The sequence below is a fragment of the Raphanus sativus genome, chromosome 5 (assembly GCF_000801105.2).
Source record: "Raphanus sativus cultivar WK10039 chromosome 5, ASM80110v3, whole genome shotgun sequence".
NCBI lineage: Eukaryota > Viridiplantae > Streptophyta > Magnoliopsida > Brassicales > Brassicaceae > Raphanus > Raphanus sativus.
In genome coordinates this window covers 3,100,374-3,124,631 of record NC_079515.1, presented here as the reverse complement: position 1 = coordinate 3,124,631, position 24,258 = coordinate 3,100,374, and the positions used below count along the sequence as shown (strand labels likewise).

General features: G+C 37.2%; 7 protein-coding genes and 1 pseudogene across 7 annotated transcripts; 4 read left to right on the top strand and 4 right to left on the bottom strand.

Annotated features, from left to right (window-relative positions):
* Positions 1-1,378: 1,378 nt before the first annotated feature.
* Positions 1,379-2,653, bottom strand: LOC108856436 (chlorophyll a-b binding protein CP29.2, chloroplastic). The gene is made up of 2 exons (XM_018630229.2): positions 2,090-2,653; positions 1,379-1,894 (listed from the first exon to the last, which is right to left on the bottom strand). Exons 1-2 carry the CDS (start codon positions 2,591-2,593, stop codon positions 1,532-1,534), a joined length of 867 nt encoding a protein of 288 aa, XP_018485731.1. The 5' UTR covers positions 2,594-2,653; the 3' UTR covers positions 1,379-1,531.
* A 1,179-nt stretch (positions 2,654-3,832) lies between these two features.
* Positions 3,833-4,885, bottom strand: LOC108860207 (rhodanese-like domain-containing protein 10). Its single transcript, XM_018634109.2, is given in 3 exon segments — positions 3,833-4,266; positions 4,395-4,425; positions 4,428-4,885. Coding segments are annotated over 3 exon segments (639 nt in total). The 5' UTR covers positions 4,831-4,885; the 3' UTR covers positions 3,833-4,061.
* Positions 4,886-5,008: 123 nt separating this feature from the next.
* LOC108836213 (uncharacterized) lies at positions 5,009-6,104 on the top strand. Its single transcript, XM_018609405.2, is given in 3 exon segments — positions 5,009-5,361; positions 5,364-5,453; positions 5,662-6,104. Coding segments are annotated over 3 exon segments (366 nt in total). The 5' UTR covers positions 5,009-5,280; the 3' UTR covers positions 5,857-6,104.
* A 413-nt stretch (positions 6,105-6,517) lies between these two features.
* Positions 6,518-8,144, top strand: LOC108861988 (UDP-arabinopyranose mutase 3). The gene is made up of 4 exons (XM_057011061.1): positions 6,518-7,108; positions 7,207-7,454; positions 7,550-7,721; positions 7,821-8,144. Exons 1-4 carry the CDS (start codon positions 6,779-6,781, stop codon positions 8,142-8,144), a joined length of 1,074 nt encoding a protein of 357 aa, XP_056867041.1. The 5' UTR covers positions 6,518-6,778.
* Positions 8,145-8,244: 100 nt separating this feature from the next.
* LOC108861989 (uncharacterized protein At5g01610) lies at positions 8,245-9,501 on the bottom strand. The gene is made up of 3 exons (XM_018635993.2): positions 9,273-9,501; positions 8,784-8,838; positions 8,245-8,704 (listed from the first exon to the last, which is right to left on the bottom strand). The coding sequence occupies exons 1-3, from the start codon at positions 9,357-9,359 to the stop codon at positions 8,334-8,336; spliced, it is 513 nt and encodes a 170-aa protein (XP_018491495.1). The 5' UTR covers positions 9,360-9,501; the 3' UTR covers positions 8,245-8,333.
* Positions 9,502-11,069: 1,568 nt separating this feature from the next.
* Positions 11,070-18,845, top strand: LOC108861987 (regulatory-associated protein of TOR 1). The gene is made up of 23 exons (XM_018635991.2): positions 11,070-11,767; positions 11,999-12,101; positions 12,192-12,274; positions 12,367-12,525; positions 12,623-12,739; positions 12,853-13,010; positions 13,310-13,464; positions 13,566-13,710; positions 13,787-13,865; positions 13,947-14,048; positions 14,252-14,335; positions 14,426-14,536; positions 14,730-15,080; positions 15,148-15,331; positions 15,735-16,280; positions 16,387-16,704; positions 16,793-16,919; positions 17,128-17,252; positions 17,346-17,491; positions 17,569-17,670; positions 17,773-17,858; positions 17,961-18,042; positions 18,138-18,845. Exons 1-23 carry the CDS (start codon positions 11,486-11,488, stop codon positions 18,474-18,476), a joined length of 3,984 nt encoding a protein of 1,327 aa, XP_018491493.2. The 5' UTR covers positions 11,070-11,485; the 3' UTR covers positions 18,477-18,845.
* Positions 18,846-20,528: 1,683 nt separating this feature from the next.
* On the bottom strand, positions 20,529-21,526 carry LOC108857939 (uncharacterized). The gene has a single exon (XM_057011203.1). It carries the CDS (start codon positions 21,507-21,509, stop codon positions 20,604-20,606), a length of 906 nt encoding a protein of 301 aa, XP_056867183.1. The 5' UTR covers positions 21,510-21,526; the 3' UTR covers positions 20,529-20,603.
* A 444-nt stretch (positions 21,527-21,970) lies between these two features.
* LOC108859339 (homeobox-leucine zipper protein HDG11-like) lies at positions 21,971-23,886 on the top strand (annotated as a pseudogene).
* Positions 23,887-24,258: the final 372 nt, after the last annotated feature.

Genomic DNA, 24,258 nt, shown 5'->3' with positions numbered 1-24,258 from the left:
TACGACCCGCAAACGCAGCTTTTGCGGTTCATAGCGGCTGTTGGCGTTTCGAAACAATCACAGAAAACGCTATAAATCGCTTTAAACCGCTCTGAACCTCTTAAAATCAAAAACTGGTTCCAATTAGCGTTTGCGGTTGCGGGCGGTTGCGGGAGGATAATTTTTTAAAAAAAACAACATAATAAATAAAAATAATACTAAAAATATCCAATAAAAATTTTCAATTGAAATATTAGAAATTGTAAAATGTATTCATATTATATTTCAATTTATATCATAAAAACTCAAAACTAAGATATTTTCTATAAATTTTTTAAAATTTGATAATATGATTTTATAAATATAAATTTTATATTTATCATATTATTATGATTTTTAATATTTTTATAATTACATAAAATATAAATATTATTAAATTATTATTTAACAGATGTTGCGTTTGGTAGTTTACCAGTCATAAGAGTCTCGTAAACGCAACAATTTCTAACAGTTGTACCAGTCGTACAAATCTTTAGAAAACGCTTAAAATCGTAACCACCTGCATTCGCAAACTCCTGCAACCGCAACTGCAACCGCTGCGGTTACACCAGTCAGGCCCTAAATAATTGTCGAGTATAAGATGAGTTGAACAAACATATACATTTTTATATTGTAAAATATTTACACGAATTTTGATCAATGCAAGGCAAACTAAATGATAGGTTGTTTTTTTAATTATAGTTATATGAAAATATGTAACTGTGTAAAATAAAAATATTATAAATCAACTTAATATATATTATTTGCACTGATTATTTTATAAAATATTAGTTTTAAAAATATATATCAAAATTATGATATGGGTTATAAGTTATAACACTATATAACTATAAATATATTTTGCATTTTGTTTTAAAGTTATTATTCTAAGCTTAAACAATGAATATTTTTTAGACATATATTTTACATCTTGAACTAAGATTTAACTTTTACTCGTATATAGAATTGGAATACTAAAAACTGATAGCTGTAATAAAATTGTAAATCATCTAAACCCAAAATTTAACACACTTTACGAAACAACTAAAATAAGTCAGAGTATAAATTTTCAATATAAATTATGTGCAAATTTTTCAAATACATAAATTATGTAAATTTTCAAAAAACAATTTTATCAACCACAAATAATCAAAATGTAGTCTATGTTTTTTTTTTTAAAAGCCTGTTTCTTATTTGTCAAAACAATATTTATTTGTTTTTGTTGGTCAATGCCATCTTCCACTTATGGTGTCCTCTTTTGAGTCAATTTTCTACCTTTCTCTACTTATGAGTTTAGCTTCAATTTGTATGTTAAAGGATTGTGGTGTTGTGGTGATCTTAGCTGATAATACAGTGAAAATGAGGTTACGGCTCATAATCATTAATCCACTGACACTCGAAGATTTCAGCACTAAACCTTTCAAGAAGTTTGTTTATAGTTATACAAACTTGTCTTAAAGATGGACATCATTACATCATTACATTACACCAATAAAAAGCTAAAGCAACCAGATCAAGAGGACGAGAAGGTGTCGATGATGGTGGTGTGAAGCGGGTCACTAAGGTGAGTCGCCCAGTTGTTGAGCGGTCCTTTACCCGTTGCAGCCGCCTGAACCGCAAATCCCAAGAAGGCAACCATGGCTAAACGAGCGTGTTTGATCTCAGCCAACTGAAGCTGAGCCTTCTTCTCCGGGTCAGAAGCTAGACCCAGCGGGTCGAAAAACTTGCCTCCTGGATACAAACGCTTCTCCGAGTCCAGCTCAGCGTTTCTTTGGAACTCGATGTAACCAATCACCAACACTTCGATCCAAATCAGTGTCGAGATCGAGAACGGTAGTGGCTGTCCTAAATAGGACGATCCATCCACTAGCTCTACCTGGTAAGAACAAAATAAAAAAAAATCACACAAAGTCGGAAACGCAAACGTAAACGCGTTTTTGTAAAACACAAACGCAAAAAACGCAAATGTTTGGTAAAACTTTGGTATAATAAACTTTTAAAACCAAAAAATAAAAGAAAAAATAAAACGCAAACGCGTTTTGGTAAAACGCGATGGAAAGAGGCGTTATACCTTTCCAGCGTCTTGCCAAGTAACACCGGTGAGCCATTCGACGGAGAGAGCACCGAGAGTTGCAAGCATAGCCCATCTCCCATGGATCAGCTCACACTCTCTGAACCTCTGGATCCCAAATACCTCGCTGTAAGGCTGAAACGGCGTCGACTTGGGGTCAACGGCCTCCGTACGTGTCCCGATCACGTCTCCGGCTATGTTCTTGGCTAAGTTCTGGTCCAGAGAGTCGAGATCGAACTGGAGATACTCAGCCGGTTTACCTAAACCGAAAGGGTCGAAGCCGTAGTCTCCGACCAGCGAACCGTCCAGATACTCGGGGGATTTCGCGCCCGGGAACCACAGAGGCCGGTCTGAGAAAACCGTCTTAGCCTTCTTGGGAGCGGCTGCTTTCTTGGTCCCGAATCCAAACCGGGCTGTGAACCGGCCTGAACCGGAGTTGATGTCGGAAACCACCCGAGTACCCATGATAGAAGAAGCAGCAGCGGCTGTTGAAGTGGCGGCCATCACGAGAGCTGTTTGTATGTTTTGTCACACGTTTGTTGAGTTGTGATGTTCTGTAATGATATGAGCAAGTGACGTTTTTAAGTGCATGGAAGAGATGGGACTTGGAGATCTCAGGGAATGATTATTGACGGTTGGATGGAGAAACAAATCCATCTGACGGTGGAAAGTAAGCTCAGCCTTATCTATTGTGTTAAGTTAGCGTTATCCAAGAGTAAATGAGGTAGAAGCTGATTGGGCAGAAGAAGCTATTGGCAAATCTTATACAATGCCATTTTTCACTTCAGCAGCACATGTCATCAATAAAAATCCACTTGTGTTTTAAGAAAATCTATCTGTCATTTTACCTTCATTTTCATTTTACAAAATATCATTTAAATTTTCATTGTAACTTAATATATATTTTAGAGAAAATTAATATAAATTATTGAATACATCAATTTATAAATAGTTTTATTTATCTCAATTACTATTGAACGTAAGTATAATTTCAATTATTATTTTTTAATCTCTATAAAAATGTCAAAAACAAAGATCATGATGATCTGATGACAATCCTTGAATTCAGATGATCCGGTTAGTTAAATTCATTACAAAACCGAACAATTGTTTATAACACCAACGGAGGAGAAACACCAACGGAGGAGAAGACTCAATAGGTACTATTCCTCAAATATATTTACATATCTAAGACAACAATTAACGCAAATGCAAATAAGAAAATTAATTATAATTTAAGTATATCTAAAATAAAAAGTATTATACTTTTTAAAAGCCCTTTTCTCTCTCTCCTCTATGGTTTTGAGCTTGAAGATCATTTTCTCCCCACCTACCTAGCTAAGAAGGCCTGGCCTGCATGTGTCTATTTTAACATGTATAGCTCCGTTAGTATGAGGCTATTTTTACACCACATGTTTCAAACAGAGATGGAGGGGAGAAGGTACTGACCTCCAAGAAATTTGGGATAAATGTTGGTAGCAAGAATGACCTTTAGCTCCACCAACATGTCTAACAACGGAGGAGAAGACTCAATAGGTACTATTCCTCAAATATATTTACATATCTAAAACAACAACCAACGCAAATACAAATAAGAAAATTAATCATAATTTAAGTATATCTAAAATAAAAAGTATTATACTTGAATTCAGATAAATATATGCACTTTAATATACTTATATGATAACTAAATCAACTGTAAAAAATAAGAGTAGATATAACATAACTAAAAACATGTCTAAATAAAGTAATATAATATTATTAATAGAAATTATAGATACAATTTATAAATTAATTTAAAATTAAAAACAAATAACAATCAATTATTTTACATTTGCTTTATAAATATTTATATTCGTGCATGTGCACGGAAAAATCATCTAGTAAAACAATTAAAACGGCGCCTTAAGCGGTTCAACTAAATAAACCGGACACATTTTATTTCAATTTTTTTTCTCTTATTGAATGAAATTCAACGGTTCTCTTTGCCAAAGCTCTGCAACAATACAAGTAATTTGAGGAAATAGTATGATGCGCCACCTATAGTTGCAAACTTAAGCTCTTCTGGTCCTTCGACCTCTAGAAAATCTCCTTCGTTTGCTCTGTTAAACCCTCCGGTTAACCATCCTAAGCTTTTGTAACCTTCTCTGTGCAGCTTAGATATCGCCATCAATGACCTGAGATTGTGAGCAAACCATTTACATTAACCAAAAAAACCGAAATCGAACTGGTCTAAGTAAGTTTATCTCAAATCTATACTAAACCGGGGCCAGTATGATAAACCAAAATGCACCAGCCTTATTACCTGAGTCCTTCACCGCACGCGACAAGCACTTCTTGTCCGGGAAAGCCTCTACAACACGGAGGGTAAACTGGTCATTAAACATGGTGAATCTCTGGCCCGTCCAAAGCCCAATATATCCCAAATGGATCCACTTCTTCAGCAGCGTGATCGGCCCATTGTCTGGATCCTCCACGAACAGTGGCACGTGTAGTGATCCTTTCACATGTGCCTTTTCTCTTTCCCAAGCTGGCCGCACGTCTAACAGCACGTATCCCTCCGACGATACCAATGTTTTCGCTTCTCTCGGCTCCACCGTCCGGACCTCGCCGGAAGTTACTAGCTGCTGACCGGATACGGCGGAGATCACTGGTAATCTGTACGGTTTTCTGAGGCGTTGGTTTGGTACTAGTGGTGGCTTGTGGATACGGTTTGGTTGAGGAAGAAGAAGTGTCGTCATCTCTAACTTTTTGTATTTTCTAAAGGGAAGCTAACTAAACTTTGTTTTAGATATTTTGCATGTTGATGAGGATTTACGTTTCGCCAATCGTGTTTGGCCATGTGTTGTACAGAATGTTCCTCTAGCCAATCCAAGTTCGTCATGTGTCACACGAAGCAAAAGGCCAAGAACGGATAACAGTTATAAATATGGGCCAAACAATTATAAATAACATAACGGGCCAAACAATCACATATGGCCGGACAATATGTCTACGCTTGGTGTAAACTTTGTATTATCAACCCGAACCGAAATGACCGGCTAAGAAGTAAGAACAAATAACAGAACCGTTCGGAGATTAATATCAAGGGTCTTAATACAGAACCGGTACGGGATGAATGAGTTAAGTATAAATTGAAGAAGATCGACTTGTTAACGAAGAGAATCAAAAGAAGAAGAGGAGGAAGAACAATGGATGTCGACTATTACAAGGTTCTTCTAGTTGATCGGGACGCGAAGGATGAAGATTTGAAGAAAGCTTATCACAAACAGACAAACTCGCCATGAAGTGGCATCCCGACAAGAACCCTAACAGCAAAAAAGAAGCCGAAGCCAAATTCATGCAGATCGCCGAAGCTTACGATGTAAATTCCCTTACACAACACGTGCTTATTATTACATATGCAACCAAACCCGTTTTTTTTTTGTTTCGGTAGAAATTTCCAAACTTTATGGGAATTTGAGTTTGAGCAGTTTCGTTAGTTAGTTACTTCTCTGACAAAGTAAAGCTGATAAACTTACCAAATCACAACTACTGATGATGTGTTCTTATGATGTTTGCATTGACTCAAGGTTCTGAGCGACACTCAAAAGCGAGCCATCTACGATCAGTACGGAGAAGATGGCTTAAATATCCAGGCTCCGCCTCCTCCGCCCCCCGGCGGTTGGGTGGTTAAAGACTTCCTCTCGCAGTTCTATAGCTGCTCAAGACCCTTTGGTGACTCACCGTTCCCGTTCGCTGAGGAATTGTTGTCTTCTTATAAATAAGCCTCTAATGCTCCACCGAAGAAAGCTGCTCCTATAGAGAGACAACTTCCTTGTAGTTTGGATGATTTTTTACTCTGTTTTTTTTTCATACACATTGCTATTGCATTGATGTCTAAGAGACTACCTGGTTGTGGATTTAAGTTCCAAAACATTGTTTTATTCGTAAAGTTTTATTTAGAAAGGGTCGAGATTGGTTGTTTTTATCTTGAGTTGTGTAGAGTGAGCGTATCCGAGCTTTGTTTGGGAGATTGTAAGATCATTAACGACTTCTCATTTAGGTTTCTCAACGTTCTTCCCAGCTTTTTCCTTTTTTGTTATTTGCTTACAAGTTATTAAATTGAATAAAAATAACGAAATAAAGATTCATTACCTTTTTATAAATCCTTTTGGTAATCACCTTTTTATAATTTGATTAGACCTTTATAACTTCTGTTCTTCTCTATACAAAGCTCAGCAAAAGGATTCCTAAAATGTTCTGATAAAAACATTTCTCTGTACAACCTTTCTGAATATTTGTTCTTCCAATCTTCTACATGTTTCTCTATGTAACACTCCTTGAGGGGGTAGACAGTGGTCACATGATTAGGGTTTAGATAGTTAGAGTGGGTGAGACTCGTGAACTTGTTTGAGCTTAAAACATGAGTATCCTTCTTATTGTAATGTTAACACAACTAAAACTATTTGTTACACTGCTTCATTTTTGTAAAAATAACAGATGACGACAGAAAATAAGAAACATAAGCATGTTTTGGCATAGGAACACGAGAGTTAATCCGTTACACTTCCGTTAGCAGTAGAAATGCTTTATGTTCATCTCGTCTCTTTATAAATACCAAAGAACTCAACCTCATTATCATACATCTCTCCTCTTGTCTTTGCTTCACTGTGCTCAAGTATACTCTTTCTCCCCTACTCATTTGAAATGGCGCAATTGTATTCTTCAATGAAACCCACCCCAGTGCTGAAAGATGAGCTAGACATCGTGATACCCACGATTCGAAACCTAGACTTCCTCGAGATGTGGCGACCGTTCTTCGAACAATACCATCTGATCATCGTTCAAGATGGCGATCCTTCAAGAACCATCAACATTCCAAAAGGGTTTGACTACGAGCTCTACAACAGGAACGACATCAACAGAATCTTGGGTCCCAAGTCTTCTTGCATTTCCTTCAAAGACTCTGCTTGTCGCTGCTTTGGTTACATGGTCTCCAAAAAGAAGTACATCTACACCATTGATGATGATTGCTTTGTAAATGCCCTTTTCTCTCTCTCTGTATATATATATGTGTGTGTGTGTGTGTGTGTTATTATTAGGATCTCAATGATGACAACAACTGTGCAATGTAGGTTGCAAAGGATCCATCTGGGAAAGAGATCAATGCACTTGAGCAGCATATCAAGAACCTCTTATCCCCATCAACTCCACATTTCTTTAACACACTCTATGATCCATACGGTGATGGTGCAGACTTTGTTCGTGGATACCCTTTCAGTATGCGTGAAGGTGCCATAACCGCGGTCTCTCATGGCCTCTGGCTTAACATCCCTGACTATGATGCTCCCACTCAGCTTGTGAAACCTCTTGAAAGAAACTCCAGGAAACTTGATCTTTCACCGAAGATACCATTTCTGTTAAGCCTATCAAAAATGATGAAGCAATGCTTATTGGTTAGTCATTTATGTTAATATGCAGGTATGTTGATGCGGTCATGACTATTCCTAAAGGAACCCTCTTGCCTATGTGCGGTATGAACCTTGCTTTTGATCGAGAGCTGATTGGTCCAGCTATGTATTTTGGACTCATGGGTGATGGGCAGCCGATAGGACGCTACGATGACATGTGGGCTGGTTGGTGTGTCAAGGTATAAATGTATAAAACCACTAGCTAAGCTGGTCAAATGCAACAAGTCTTATTCATTGTGCTTTTTTTTGTTTTAAATGGGTTAAACCACAAAATGTAGGTGATATGTGACCACATGGGATGGGGAGTGAAGACGGGTTTGCCTTACATATGGCACAGCAAAGCGAGCAACCCATTCGTTAACCTAAGAAAGGAATACAACGGAATCTTTTGGCAGGAAGAGGCCGTACCTTTCTTTCAATCAGTGACTCTTCCTAAAGAATGTGATTCAGTGCAGCGATGCTACACCGAGCTAGCTAAGCTCGTGAAAGAGAAGCTCGGGAAGGTTGATCCTTACTTCATCAAGCTCGCTGATGGAATGGTCACCTGGATCGAAGCTTGGGATGAGCTTAATGCTCCAAACAGCAAAAAAAGAGGTCACTGAAATAAGGCAAATGGTATTGTTACTAGAATAGGAGAGCTTGTGAGTCACACGTGTAAACTCTCCTCTGTTTCTCTTTACTTATGTTCTATGAAACTTTGAATATTGATACCAATTCAAATTCATGAGATTCATGAACACCAAAGTTTAAATTGCATATACAAAAGCAAGGACAAACAGAAACAGAGAGGCTTAGAATTTATCAATCTCAACGCCATCTCTCAAAACCTCATAAGCATCACGGCTTCTGCTTTTCTTCATCCCTGCAGTGAAATGCACCTTGGAAGAGTCAGCAGAGACGCTCGTGACTTTCACCCAAATCATTACTTTTGTTTTCATCCCTTCGACATCGGCTAGCTTCCCTTTCTCCAAGAACCCCGTGACCGTCGTGGTGAACCTCAAGACCGACGAGTCTTTGTAGCCGACTTCGCAGACCGTTGGGATAAAGACGGTGAGTTTCCTCGTCTGCTCGTTGAACTCGTAGTTGGTTGCGTCGCGTGGAAAGATCCCAATAGGTAAACCGAACTCCTTTAGTAACTCGGGTAATGGCTTCTGCATTTTCCCTGATACCAAAGCAGTTAATGATATTATTGACTGCTTCTTGAATGAGTAGAAGAAACAAAAGAAAAAAAAGTAGCTAACCTTTGATTTTGTTCACTAACCATTTTGTTCCTCCTTCGATGCTCGTAGACAGAGACTGGAAGAAAAAAAAAGAATTAAAAAAAGTCATTACTGTACTAACAAACAGGGAAGGTTTAATTACTATCATTAACATGACACAGTCAAAGAAAAGGGATTATCAAAATTTTAAATTGAAAAAAAAACTCTACAGTACTTTATCTACTCTAAATATCTTTCTCCGTCTACGCAGCAATTCAGCTAATAATACTAAAAACGGCCTTAAAATTAGAGAATTGCAGTGAATTATTGCACGATCATATGAACTGATTTGCTACGGTTGTAAGTGAAGAATCAACGAGATACACTACCATTTACTAGCCTAGATCGTCACAGATTAAAGCTTAGGATCTACATAACCGTAGATCGATCAAGACACAGTACAAAAGATGAATCGGAATTCTCAACAGCATCGGATCGAAACCGAAGTGAAGAGAGAGAGGGAGGTAGTACGTTGATATCGTCACCGACGGAATCGAGCTGCTTGTTCGCCTTCTTCCCTAGCCAGTACGATCCCACCTTGTTCAAGATCTGATCCATTCTCTCTAGATCTCTCTATCGCCGAGATCGGAGGAGGAAGAAGCTTCGCTCTATCACCCGCTTCGTTTCTTTTACATCAGTATAATGTCCAATTATGCTTTGACACGTAGTAATGTGAAAATAATAGATGTGGATTGCGGAACTAGCAATTATTTGTTTCATAAACTAATATGCTTAAAAGGTTCTGGACTGTCGGGAATAAAAGAGAATACGGGCCTAGCCCAAGTTTTTTTCCATAATGGGTTAACAAAATTTGTAACCAGTAATAAAACTTTACATTTTGGTATTATTTGATTTTTACTAAAATATATTTCAATATTACAATAACCGTTATAAAAAATATTTTCAATATAAATAAAAAATATAATATAAAGTTTAATTTCGTATAACAATTTAAATTAAGATTTTAATATTTCATATTAAGTTTCAAAATATAATATATGTTATTATTTAGATGATGGTATATACAAAATATTATTAACTATATGACTATTTATATGGTGGTACATATAAAATACGATTAATTATATGATGACATATATATAACATATAATTGTGAGATGAAATTAAACAACCACTTATTTTTGGAAAATACACTCGCGCAAAATTGCAAATTAAAATCTAGTTACTCTCTTAAATCACAAAGATCTTTAAAATAAAAAAAAATTGCACAAATTAAAAAATAGTTAGTATTTAATCATACAATTATCAGTAATTAAATAATTTTCTATGAATTTAAACCAATATCAATTATATTTATTGTCAATGAATTTTTTAATATTAAAAATTTGTTACTATTAATTCATATGTAGGCATCAAAGTTGTTGGTATTTTTAAATTTTTTAAAAATGTTATTCAATATTCTAATTCTCACATAGTCACATATATATTCGAAATATATCATAAATTTTTAATTTGTATTAAAAATTATTTATTGTTATTACTATTTTTATCATTTATAATTTTATCAACTCTAAAGTAAAAATATGAAATCGTATGTAACATAAATTTTATTTATAAGATTTTTTTTATAACATTTATAAGATTTTATGGGAAATAAGACTGTTAAAAGCATTTTTATGATGGGATAACAAATTTGTGACCAATAATAAAACCTTTTTACTTTATGATAGTTTGATATTAGTGATTACTTCTTTAAATTTACAAAGATCTTTAAAAAAGGATACACTATTAAAAATAATTAATATTAAAATCTTCTATGAGTGTCAACCAAATCCATTAGAAATTAGCCAGTAAATATTTTAAATTTTAAATTTGTTTACTATTAATTAATAAAATATGCATCAAATCTGTTATCTAATTTTTTTTTACAAAAGTTCATTCAGAACTTTAATATATATCATAAAAGTTTTAGTTTATATTAAGATTTTCTTTTGATATTTTTTTATTTATCATCTATAATCTTAATAATCCAAATAAAGTAAGAATGATTAAACCGGATATATCATAAACTTAACGAGATTTCGCGGGAAAAAAATCCGTGGGAAATAAAACCGTTAATGAATACATACTAAAAATAAAAATAAATCCACAAGCAAAAAACAATATAAAAGAGATGGTTAATCAAACATAATAGCCATACAAACAACCAAGGTATCAATAAACACAAAACCAAAATGCAACCACAACTGCTCCCATCTATTCTATTCTATTAAAAAAAATAAAGGGAGCAAAGGTGAAAGACCAACATACATGAACACCACCAGGCACCAGCTGGTTATGTACGGTTAAGTTCTGCTGCCCATTAGTAAATTTTAAAACGGAAGAGAGAGAGAGAGAGAGAGAGAGAGAGAGAGAGAGAGAGAGAGAACGCTAATTCATATTGAAGACTTTCCCCTTTGTCTCTCTAAATCCCAGGTTTTCCCCATCCTCACTTTCTCACTTACGCGCCTCCGCTGCTTCCGTCTCCATCGCCGTCATCTCGATTCCTAGGGTTTGAGCTGGATTCTCTGCTATTGCGCCGCTGCTGCACCAGCGGCTTTGTCGATTTGATCTGCCTTTCTAATTTAAATCTCCGATTCTCTCTCCCCCAATCCTCCGAACGAATAATCTAGGGCTTGAGGATTCGATTTTCGTTTATTCCGGTGTGGTCTCTGATTTGGTGGATGGCATTAGGAGACTTGATGGTATCTCGGTTCTCTCAATCCTCCGTTTCTCTGGCCTCCAATCACCTCTACGAGAAAGATTCAGAGGCTACTACGAGCAGTATCCACGGAAATGGCGCCGAGGAGGAGAGAGACGCCACATCCGCCGCCACCAGTATGGCCTACTTGCCTCAGACTCTCGTCCTCTGCCAAGTTAGGCACAACGCGTCCGAGGCTTCTCCTCCCTTGGGGACGACTTCCGACGGCATTGTATTCGCTCCCAAATGGCGGCTCAAAGAGCGAGTAAGTTAACATTGCAGAGTATATAGGCTTATTGGATTTATTCTCTCTGTTTAGTGCTATTTTAAGATGAAAAAAAGAATCATGGAACAAGTACATTATCTGTTAGTGTACTCTACTAGTTTTCACTTCAATCCTAATCCGTGTTAAGAAACTATTTAATTTTAACAGCATAAGGCATTTATTGAATCTGTTTGCAATGCTGACTTTTTTAATTCTCCTTCGTCTTTGCAGATGAAAACAGGATGTGTAGCTTTAGTTCTGTGTTTGAACATTACTGTTGATCCGCCGGATGTTATAAAGATATCTCCGTGTGCTAGAATCGAGGCTTGGATAGGTTGAAACCTTCTGCCAACTCAAACCCTGTTACACTCTTTCTTCTGTGTGTTCACACTTTTTTTTTTGTTTTTTATTGATTTGATTGCAGACCCATTTTCCATGGCCCCGCCAAAAGCTCTCGAGGCTATTGGAAAAAATCTGAGTACTCAGTATGAGAGATGGCAACCGAGGGTGATTATTTATTTCCCTGAACTCTTATTGTTGTTTTTTTGTTCATGTTAAGTTTTTTTTCATTTTTTTTTTGTGGGTATTATCTCTCCCAGGCACGATATAAGGTTCAGTTAGATCCGACGCACGATGAAGTTAGGAAGCTGTGCTTGACTTGTCGGAAATATGCAAAGACCGAGAGAGTTCTATTCCATTATAATGGGCATGGTGTGCCAAAGCCTACAGCTAATGGTGAAATTTGGGTATTCAACAAGGTGTGTGTTTTTCCTAGCTATTTCTTTGGTCTACCATGTTCTTCTTTCTTTTCGTCTGCTTGCTACCACGTACTGATTGATCTCGTGTTTTGAGCAGCATTATACGCAGTACATTCCTTTGCCAATCGGTGAGCTTGATTCCTGGTTGAAGACACCGTCCATCTACGTTTTTGACTGCTCGGCTGCTAGGATAATTCTTAATGCCTTTGCTGAGGTAAATGAAGCAACCACTTTACTCATGTTACACATCCCCCTGTCGAGTTTACGACTTGGTTCTGCAATTGGCGTTCCATAAATTGACGAAAGTTCGTTTATTCCTTATGGCAGCTTCATGATTGGGGTTCTTCTGGTTCCTCTGGATCCTCAAGGGACTGCATTCTACTTGCTGCTTGTGATGTACATGAGACACTTCCTCAGAGCGTTGAATTTCCAGCTGATGTTTTTACTTCTTGCCTCACCACACCCATCAAAATGGCGTTGAAATGGTAAATCTTCTTTTCATCTCTCACTTTTGTTTTACGTACTCAGATGTCTGTTTTATTCCTACAAGACATTTTTCCATCAAACTACTTTATAGAGACTTGGTAAACATAGTCTTGGTTCATCATGATGTAAGATCAAAACATCACCTACGGAGGTTGTGCAGTTTCAGTTCTAGTCTCCTTTTAACTCTTTACTATTGAATAGATTACTACTTTATATTGAATGCGTTTGATTTATGTCCATGTGGGAACTATACAATTCAGTTTAGCTTGCAGCTTTCACAAGAGGCTTTCCATTGCAGGTTTTGTAGGCGTTCTCTCTTGAAAGAAATCATCGATGAATCACTTATTGACTTGATTCCAGGCCGCCAAAATGACCGTAAGACATTGTTAGGGGAGTTGAACTGGATTTTCACAGCAGTGACGGATACAATTGCATGGAATGTGCTTCCTCATGGTACTTCTCCAAATTTCTGCATAATATATTAAGGCCAATCCTCTTTAACTTGACTTGTTTGCTTTTCAGTGTCCCTCATGAATGTTAGTTTTACCCTGCAGAACTTTTCCAGAGATTATTCAGACAGGATTTGTTGGTCGCTAGCCTTTTCCGAAATTTCTTACTTGCTGAGAGAATAATGCGCTCCGCAAACTGTAATCCAATATCTCACCCTATGTTGCCTCCTACGCATCAACATCATATGTGGTATCCTCGAAGAACCTCCCTGTTAGATAAAGTGTTACGTGTCTAGACTTTTACTCAACTAGCTATTGCTTTTCAGGGATGCATGGGACATGGCTGCTGAAATCTGCCTTTCTCGCCTTCCCGAACTCGTTCGGGACCCAAACACAGAGTTCGAGGTTTGTTTTGCCTCATGTAGTTTCCTTTTAATTGTATAAGACGGAGCCTGTTATGATAATACTTTCTTCCTTTTTTTCTAGCCAAGTCCCTTTTTTACTGAGCAACTGACAGCTTTTGAGGTGTGGCTTGATCATGGATCTGAGCATAAGAAGCCACCAGAGCAGTTGCCTATTGTTCTTCAGGTGCAACCTAAATTTCTGTATTCTTTTCCATTTTTGTTGTGTGGTGTAAAAGAGAGAGAGAGCCATATTGATTTCTCATTTTTCGCATAATTTTGTGTGGATTTAACTTAAGAGACGTTTCCTGGCTGGCTTTCTTCTGGACGTTCCATCATTATTTTGTAGATTACTATCATAGCGTATTTATAGACTCTGATTTACTTCAGGTGTTACTTAGCCAATGCCATCGGTATCGTGCTCTTGTACTTCTTGGAAGATTTCTTGATATGGGTTCATGGGCCGTGGATCTGGTATACTTCAAAATTGAACTCTCTTTCCCTTTGACTTACAGAGAATATTTTCTGGTTGTCCCCTTACACGTGAAGTGAAAATTCCTGTAGGCTTTGTCTGTTGGAATATTCCCATATGTGCTGAAGCTTCTGCAAACGACAACAAATGAGCTAAGACAGATCCTTGTTTTCATATGGACAAAAATTCTCGCACTTGATAAGGTAAAGTTTTTTTGCGTTCGATGAGCTATTTTCTGGGAAGAATCGGAAGATGATTGTAGCTTGTCATGCATCTGCGTTTTATTTTACAAATTAATGCTAGATTAAGTTTTTTTTTTTATTTCTGGCCATTGCTTAAGCTTTTTTCTCCTTCTTTGGATTATTCCAACATTGACTGGTCTCTTTTTGTTTACAGTCATGTCAAATTGATCTTGTGAAGGATGGGGGGCATACATATTTCGTAAGGTTTCTAGATAGCTTGGATGCAATTCCAGACCAACGAGCTATGGCTGCTTTTGTTCTATCTGTCATTGTGGACGGGCACCGACGAGGCCAGGAAGCATGTCTTGAAGCTAATTTAATTGGTGTTTGTCTGGGGCACCTTGAACTATCCAGACCAAGTGATTCACAGCAAGAAAAGTTTCTACAGTGGCTTTGTCTTTGTCTTGGAAAGTTATGGGAAGATTTTGTGGAGGCCCAAATCGTGGCTAGGGAGGCAAATGCGTTTAAAAAGTTGGCACCTCTGCTTTCTGAGCCCCAACCTGAGGTGAAGCTCAGATTTCTGTATAGTATTTTTTAGCAGTGTAATTGCCGACCATAACTTTCTTTTACAGGTAAGGGCTGCTGCTGTTTTTGCCTTGGGTACCTTACTTGATATTGGGTTTGGCTCTAGTAAAAGTTCTTTGGAGGATGAATTTGATGATGATGAAAAGATTAGAGCAGAAGAAGCTATTATTAGAAGTCTCTTAGATGTAGTTTCAGATGGGAGTCCACTTGTCCGGTCAGAGGTTGCTGTAGGTACGCACAGCATTCAACTCTTGAACATTCATGATCGTGGGATTGTGGGTTCCTAATTAGCGTTAGAGTCATTTAATTTCAAAAAAATATCTAACGTAATGCGAATATTTTAATTTGGAATATCTCCTACATTTTATTTATTGATTTTCGTTTGCTGAATTTAATAATTTCATTCACATAGACAGCCAAGTTTATCTGTTACCTGTAGTTGGAGCGAGTGATAGTTTATTAGTCTATACAACCGTATAATCATATTGTCCCTCGTTCACAGAGTTCATCTGTGGTTTTGTGCATTGTCGAATATCCGTCTTTGTTCAGTCTGCATATATATCTGAACCTTAGCTTGCTTACTTTTAATTTTTCTTATTTGATTCCGAAGCCCATGTTGTTGATGTCTCTACAGCTCTTGCACGTTTTGCCTTTGGCCACAAAAAGCACCTAAAGTTAGCCGCCGCTTCATATTGGAAGCCTCAGTCAAGCTCTTTGCTTACTTCGCTCCCTTCAATCGCTAAATTCCATGAAGCTGGGAGTGCAACACTTGTTTCTTTACACATCAGTCCTCTGACTAGAGCTAGCACTGAAAGCCAACCAGTTGGTCGTGAGGCTAGGATCTCAAGCAGCCCTCTGGGCTCGTCTGGGCTAATGCAGGGATCTCCACTGTCTGATGATGGAATCATGCATGACAGTGTCAGCAATGGAGCTGTCCATCAGCAAAGACTGTTTGATAACGCTGTTTATTCGCAGTGCGTTCGATCTATGTTTGCATTAGCTAAAGACCCATCTCCACGAATTGCAAGTCTCGGGCGGCGTGTGCTTTCGATCATTGGAATCGAACAAGTTGTTGCGAAACCCTCGAAGCCCACTGGCCGATTAGGGGAAGCTGCAACAACATCTAACACTCCTCTTGCGGGCCTATCTCGTTCATCCTCATGGTTTGATATGCATGCAGGTAGCTGTTTATGGAATGTTTTATGATCATGAAATTTTAGAGTTTTTGCTTAATTCATAAGGCGATCCATTTGTGAGTTTTGACCTTCCACTGTTGTTGACAACAGGTAATATGCCCTTAAGTTTTAGGACTCCTCCGGTCAGCCCTCCTAGAACAAACTATCTACCTGGACTGAGAAGAGTTTGTTCGTTAGAGTTCAGGCCCCACCTGTTGAGTTCACCAGACTCGGGATTGGCTGATCCGTTTTTAGGCGCCAGTGGATCTGAACGGAGTTTGCTCCCATTATCAACTATCTACAACTGGAGCTGTGGCTACTTTTCTAAACCGCTTCTTTCTGAAGCTGATGCTAGTCCGGAGATAGATACCAAAAGAGAAGAGAAAGAAAAATTCGCACTTGAGCAAATTGCAAAATGCCAGCACTCTTGTAAGTACTGTTTCTCTTCTATCTCTGTTTTTTTTACTGTGCCTATACTTGTCACTTGAACTGACTCGCAACATCTGAACTTGACCAGCTATTAGCAAGCTCAACAATAACCCTATTGCCAACTGGGATACGAGGTTTGAAACGGGAACAAAGACAGCTCTCCTTCACCCTTTCTCTCCCATTGTAGTTGCTGCAGACGAGAATGAACGGATCAGGTATGCAAGTTTCTTCAGCGCAGAGCTAAAATTTGGTTCCTCAAAACAAAAGGTGTTCCCTTTCGAAGCTAGATATATCGGATTAGATCCGTGTCTAGTATATCACTAGTTTGAAACTGTTCTTAAAATTTGATCTTCTCTCTTTTTGACATTTTTCGAATCGAAATGTCTTTACTGCACTAAGTATTTTCCGGTATTATCCTCTCAGAGTCTGGAACTACGAGGACGCAACTCTTCTCAATGGCTTTGACAATCATGATTTTCCTGACAAAGGAATTTCAAAGCTCTGTCTCGTCAATGAACTTGACGACTCTCTGCTACTTGTTGCGTCATGTAATTACTCTTTCCACTGTTTGCAAATTGATTGATTATAGCTGCTGAGAAATGGTATCTATGTCTTACACTATCTTTTGGAATTATCTTTAGGTGATGGGTCTGTCCGGATATGGGAAAACTATGCAACAAAGGGTAAACAGAAGCTTGTTACGGGGTTTTCTTCAATCCAGGGTCACAAACCCGGTGCACGTGACTTGAACGCTGTTGTGGACTGGCAACAACAGTCTGGCTGCCTGGTTTGTGTTGCTTATTCTTTGTTTCCAAGTTAGGAAGCTTTTTTATTGTTATTTATGGGTTAACTCGTATTCAACAGTATGCTTCTGGGGAGGTTTCAACAGTCGAGCTTTGGGACCTTGAGAGAGAACAGCTAGTCAGATCTATTCCCTCTGAGTCAGAGTGCGGAGTTACAGCACTTGTAAGTCGACATTTTAGCCTTCTTCTTTATAACATAGAACCGCGTTAAGAGTGTCAGGATTTATATGATCGATTAAACGCTTTAGAATGTCCTGATTTGTAGTCGGCTTCTCAAGTGCACGGGAGTCAACTTGTTGCTGGTTTCGCTGATGGATCTTTGAGACTCTATGATGTTCGGTCGCCTGAACCGTAAGTTGCTTTGTTTCATTAACCAATTTACACAAGAACTCCTCAAATGAGAACCTTGTTTTGGATACATCACTTCATATCATTTTTCTTTCATATCTGAAGGCTTGTCCTTGCTACTCGGCCTCATCAGAAAGTTGAAAGGGTGGTTGGACTCAGTTTTCAGCCTGGACTTGATCCCTCAAAGGTTGCAAGCTAAAACTCATCTCTGAACTGTCACAGGTGTTTCTCAATTATATTGTCGCTTTCCCGAGGCCAATACCTATTCCTTTTTTTTTTCAGGTGGTGAGTGCATCACAGGCCGGTGATATACAGTTCCTTGACCTGAGAACATCAAGGGACACATACCTGACGATTGATGCACACAGGGGTTCACTCACGGCCTTAGCTGTTCACAGACACGCTCCAATAATCGCGAGTGGATCTGCAAAACAGCTAATTAAAGTGTTTAGCCTTGAGGGAGAACAACTAGGAAGAATCCTCTACTACCCGACCTTCATGGGACAGAAGATCGGTTCAGTGAGCTGCCTCGCTTTTCATCCGTACGAGGTTCTTCTTGCAGCTGGAGCTGTGGACTCACTCGTCTCCCTATACACCCACGACAACTCGCAAGCACGGTGAGAGTCGCCCACCGTAAGTGGAAAACGTTTCTCTTGTGATTAAAACATAAGCAAAAAACAAACAAACAAACAAATCCAAGCCGTGTTGGGGTAAAGTGGGTGTGGTTTATAGTTATTCGTTAGCCTCCGTGGAAGTGTTAGAAAGAAGATCTTAAGTTAACAACTAATGAAGGAGGAGGCTTCACCAAATAAGTTCTTATGCTATGCACATAAGTTGTGTCTGTAAATAGTTTCCCTGCTTTGCTTTTCCTTAATCATATGTTTCCTTGTGTGATTTTTATTTTATTTTTCATTAATCTTTTATGTTTCCCAATTGGTTTCATGTGTAAAAGAATGATAAAAGTAATGGTGGAAAAAAAAAGTTTGCATTTTCGTGATACTGTTACAAAGGGTTGTTTTTATTCCAAAGCTACTATGTTTTATAGTGAAAAATTGAGTGTTACATAAAAATAAATAAAACTAGATTAGGACCCGCCCTAAAGGGCGGAAATTGATTTGTCAAATTTCAATTAATAATATAAGGTATATATAATATGTGTATATAATATTATATATATTTTGTGTAACATTTATATATATTCATATTAGACATATATATAATATTTTATTAAATATATATAGAATTTAATAGTGTTATAATTTGTGTTGTACTTGTTATTAATTTGTATTTAATTTTCTTTCATTTTTAGTATAACAATTTGCCTTATCACATCTTTTACCTTTTAACTTATACACATAGTTATGCCCGTTTTCAAAAAAAAAAAACTTATACACATAGTCTCGTAAAATATAATATATAAAAAAACATATTTAAAAAATTTACTGATCATATGCCACCATTATTTGTTTGTTTGAACAAAAAAAAATCATGTTCTTGCATAATTGTGTATGTTGTGATATGATGTAGGCAGAGCCGGACTTGAGGACAGTGCCAAGAAACATTTGAATGGGGCCCCCATATTGTGGGGCCCCCAATTTTTAAAAAATTCATTTTTATATATATAAATATTCACATATTTGCATGTAGAAAATAAAAAGTGAAAATTTCTTGTTATAATTTAACATACATGAATTTAAAAACAAAACAAAAATAAAAAATATTTTTCATTAAAACTAAAAGTACATCTAAAATAAGAAAATATATTTTAAGTGATTAAAATTTAAAATTTTGATTTGGTTTTAGAGAAATATTTATTTAAATTTATCTTAAAAGAAATTTAAATTTCTTTCTCAAAATAAATATAATATTTTTAAGTTTTGAATAGGGCCCCGAAAATCTCAGGACCGGCTCTGGATGTAGGTGAAGAGTAAATATATGGAAGTAAAGTTAGTGATACAAACATGAGCTTATGTTGGTCTATGCCACAATTATTTGGTTTTTGAAAGATCAATGAGCATAAGCATACACGGTCTTTGTATGCTTACATTGTAAATGAGTCGGATATTTTTTCTCTTATGTCTGGAATGATATGGAACTCGTTGATTTAAGAGTGGTTCAGTTTTATATGATCTAATTATATTAAGAGATTAACCAAAAATATTATAAAAGTGTTACTTGTTAGGTTTAACTAATCTATGTTGGTTAAGATTTGGTTTAATTTAAGTTGGTAGGTTACATTGTATAGGAGGCATGATATATTCTAGCAACAACTATGAAAGAGTCCAAAATTTAAATGAGAACTTCAAATAGTAGATAATCCCTAAATTAATAGATTAGATATTTTGTTTATGGAGTAAATCTATATTTTACACTATAAGAGTAAAAAGGAGTAGAGATGAAACTCTTTTACTTCAAAAAACCTATTTCATAGTGAAAATAGTCAGAATGGGGATTAGGGTGTTCAAAAAAAAAAATAGAATAGTAATGTAGATGTTAGTATAAAAACTAGCTGGGATCTGGAAATAGGCATGAATAACAAATAAGAACATTTCAAATGAATAGACTTGTTCCTTTTGCCAAAAGTAAATTAAGAAACTTAGGCAGAGAGTACTACTGCCTCTCCGGTACGAGTGATTAGGCACGAGTGACTGTCGCTCCAGTTTGATCCACAACCATAGCAAAACTCAAAACCGCACCTACAAAACAATTACGATTAAAAACGAAATTTAGAATAACACATTCCTAAATTTATGATTGAAGTAGTGACCTGCAACTTATATGCAGACAACCAGCGAGTTTCTCAACGTAGAAGTTGCAACTAGGACACCTCTTCCACTGCTTGTTCTTAGCCAACTGAATCATCAACTCATCTTCATTCTTCTTCTCTTTACCTTTGTTTATGGTTAATATTCTACTAAAAAATAAGTTACTGATCTTATCATTAGTGTTCCCAACTCTCTGAAACTCATTGCACCCCATCCCTGCGTGCCATGTCACTTTACACTGAGCGCAAAACAGCCTATGACAAGACGGACACTCCGTCGCTGTCACTTTATCATCACCACCCTCCACAACCATCATCGCCGAGCAGTTTTCGAACGGACAGTAGACTTTCTCCGAGGACTGGAACAAAGACTCGCACAAGGCTTTGTCCCAACGCACGGACAAGTTCTTTGGGATCAGATCACGACATGTGTTTGGCTCAATCACGTGCGTGCAATCCACGTCAGGACACTTGATTCTAGCTACGTTTTCTTCTATCTTGGTCTCCACGTAACGGGCAGTGCACTCGGTGCAATAGAAGTGAGTGCAATTACCTCGGAACATGTCGGAGGAAGACTTCTCCTCCATACATATCGTACATAACCTGCTAGATGGTTCGGGGGGTCCGTTCTCTGTTTTGATCTCCGGTTCTTCTTCCTCCTGCTTGATACGCAAGGTAACATGCCTTTGGGGTTGGGGATGATGGTTAATCTCCTCCATTGAGGTGACCAATGAAGAAGCCAGAGCTTGTTGGAGATGCAGATTATTGACATAGTTTACGTCGTAGGGTGGGAAAACTCTGTTGTAATCGTATAATTCAGGGTCATAGTAATAATCTACCATCCTTGTGCGTGAGTTTGATGATGATGATGAAGAGAAGCATGTTCCCATGATCACTTTGTTCTGCTTTCTCCTCCTTTGTCTTGAGTTTTAGTTAGGTGTGCTGTGTGCATAAAGGTTAAATAATAGCTTATTTTAGAAGGTATCTGCAAAATTAGATGAATGGAAATTTTCTTTCAATTTTTGTAAATGCTCTTTTTCTTATACGAGCATATATTTGCATATAACTGAATATGTTAACATTTCATATTAAGAAGTTTAACTTTTCTTGTTTATGAAGTTACATAACATTTACATTAATTATGAAAATATCTATTTATATAAAGTAGAGTTCCCTCTCTCCAGAGCCCTCCACGTAGGCATCCATGTCATATATCCGTTTTCTGGTATTGCAACATGTGTCCCTTTCACCAGTACTCTGCGTTTCATTTATTCCTTTTGATATTTCGTTTTGGGTTTTGGGTTAAACGGATTTTAAAATGGAGCTTTGCCCAACTTGATAATAACTTAAATCACTCAAAATGCGTCGTCTTTCTTCAATGGTTCGACATTGTTTTCTCCGGCGATGTAGTCTCCAACACGAGGGTTTCGATTCATCTTCTTCCCCCGACCCTTATTTTTTCCAGTTACGCATCAATCTTCTTAGAGTCTTGATTCCATCATCCCTGATCTTCATAAAAAGAGTCTTTCACAAACCAATTTTTTTTTGAAAGTTCAGTTGTTCAATTCAACTTTAGATATTCTTTTTTTTCTAAAGTTTTCAGTTCAATTGTGGTTTAAGAGATATGTTTAAATGTTCTCTTGGAGTATATATATATGTTTGAAAAAGGTTAGTGGAGGAGACGGTGGTGGTGGTAGCCAACATCATGACGGCACTAAAACTGATAGGAAGAAGAAACGTTACCATCGTCACACCTCTCAACAAATTCAACGACTTGAATCGTATTTTCTTCTCTCTGTCTATTTTTTTTTGTTGATTCAGACACTTTTATAATGGGTTGAATCTATTGCAGGAGTTTCAAGGAGTGTCCTCATCCAGATGATAAGCAGAGGAACCAACTTAGCAGATAATTGGGTTTGGCTCCAAGACGAATCAAGTTCTGGTTCCAGAACAGAATAACTCAGCTTTAGGTCATGTCTTAATCTCTCTCGCTTTTGTGTTTAAAATTTTTTCTGAATAAGATTTGTTGATACTGTTTCTGTATATTTCTGTAGACGCAACATGAGAGAGCAGATAACAATGCACTAAAGGCAGAGAACTACAAGATTCGATGTGAGAACATAGCCATTAGAGAAGCACTCAAGAACGCTATATGCCCTAACTGTGGAGGTCCTCCCGTTACTGAAGATCCTTACTTCAATGAGCATAAGCTCCGGATCGAGAATGCACATCTTAGAGACGAGGTTTGTTTATTGATTATGGTTTTTAATCATTCAATCCCCCTCCTCTTTTCTAAATCCGATCTTTATTGCACAGCTTGAAAGAATGTCAACATTGCATCAAAGTACATGGGATGACCAATGTCCTCCCACCTCTCAACGCTACACCCAATGCACATCTCACCGTGGGATCTGTCCATGACTGGTCCTTCACTGGATTTTGATCTTCTTCCACGGAGTTCTATGCATTCTCAGCCTAATAACCTGGCTACTATATCAGACATGGACAAGCCTCTTATGAACGACATTGCTTTGACTGTAATGGAAGAATTGCTTAGGCTTTTTAACACAAACGAACCTCTCTGGACTAGAGCTGATGGTGGCGGCGGCAGAGACGTACTCAGTTTGATGCTCAGGTTTATATTTTTGCATAGTTTGACTATGAAACCGGTGCTGGTCAATGCTTCCTCAGTAAGTGTATCTAGACAACAGAGGGATGGACAAAGTGTATTTAGATGATATGGGTGATAGCAGACGACCCAATCTCCTTTCCTGATGTGTCAATAAGAATGGTAGTTCAAAGAGTAAGCAATATTGGAGGGGATATTTGTCTTAAACACTCATCATGAGAGATGCTTAGATGCTTTGGGATGATGGTATACTTGAAGTTGTCTTTAGACCAGAAGTGTTGAGTTTTGTTCATTGCTCAAAGGGAAGAGAGAACTACTTCGGAAATGTTTTTGGAAGCTTGACTTGATTTGATTGCTTGAACAAATTAGAGATCAAGCAACCTTACACATAACGTCTGAAGGATCGCAAGTTCAATTATGGTGGAAAAGATCTATTCTCCTAACTAAGTAGAGTTAATTTAACATGGTTTGTGCTTCGTTATAAGGAATGTACGGGGCTTCGGCCTAGAATTTCATATTCTTAAAAAGAAAGATACATATCGTCATGATGTTTTTGTTTTATGCTTCGGCTCTATTGATATATTTGTGTGAGCTTCACCATCTATTACGATCATGAAAAGCAGCAAAATTGTGTCTTTAGATTCTCAATGGTGCATGTATAATAATAGTATTTAACTTCAGAAGATACTGTCTCAGATTTTTGAAAAATGATATAATCAGTTTATTGTTACACGGTTTGAACTTCTCGCACTAATTATATATATATTTGTCCATCAGGCTCACTTGCAAGAAAATCTCTAATCCCTTTTGTCGCCATTATTTGTTGTATGAATGTAAAGATAAAGGTCATGGTTATTTTCATGAGCTTTAAATGAATTCAGTCATGAGAGCTTTTGACCATCAAGGGGGGGTGTATTGAACTAATGATTTTAGAATGGTTTGGGTTTTCTTTAAAATCTTGTGTTATTCAAGTGATGATTTCTAAATGCTTGTTAAAATACTCTGTTATT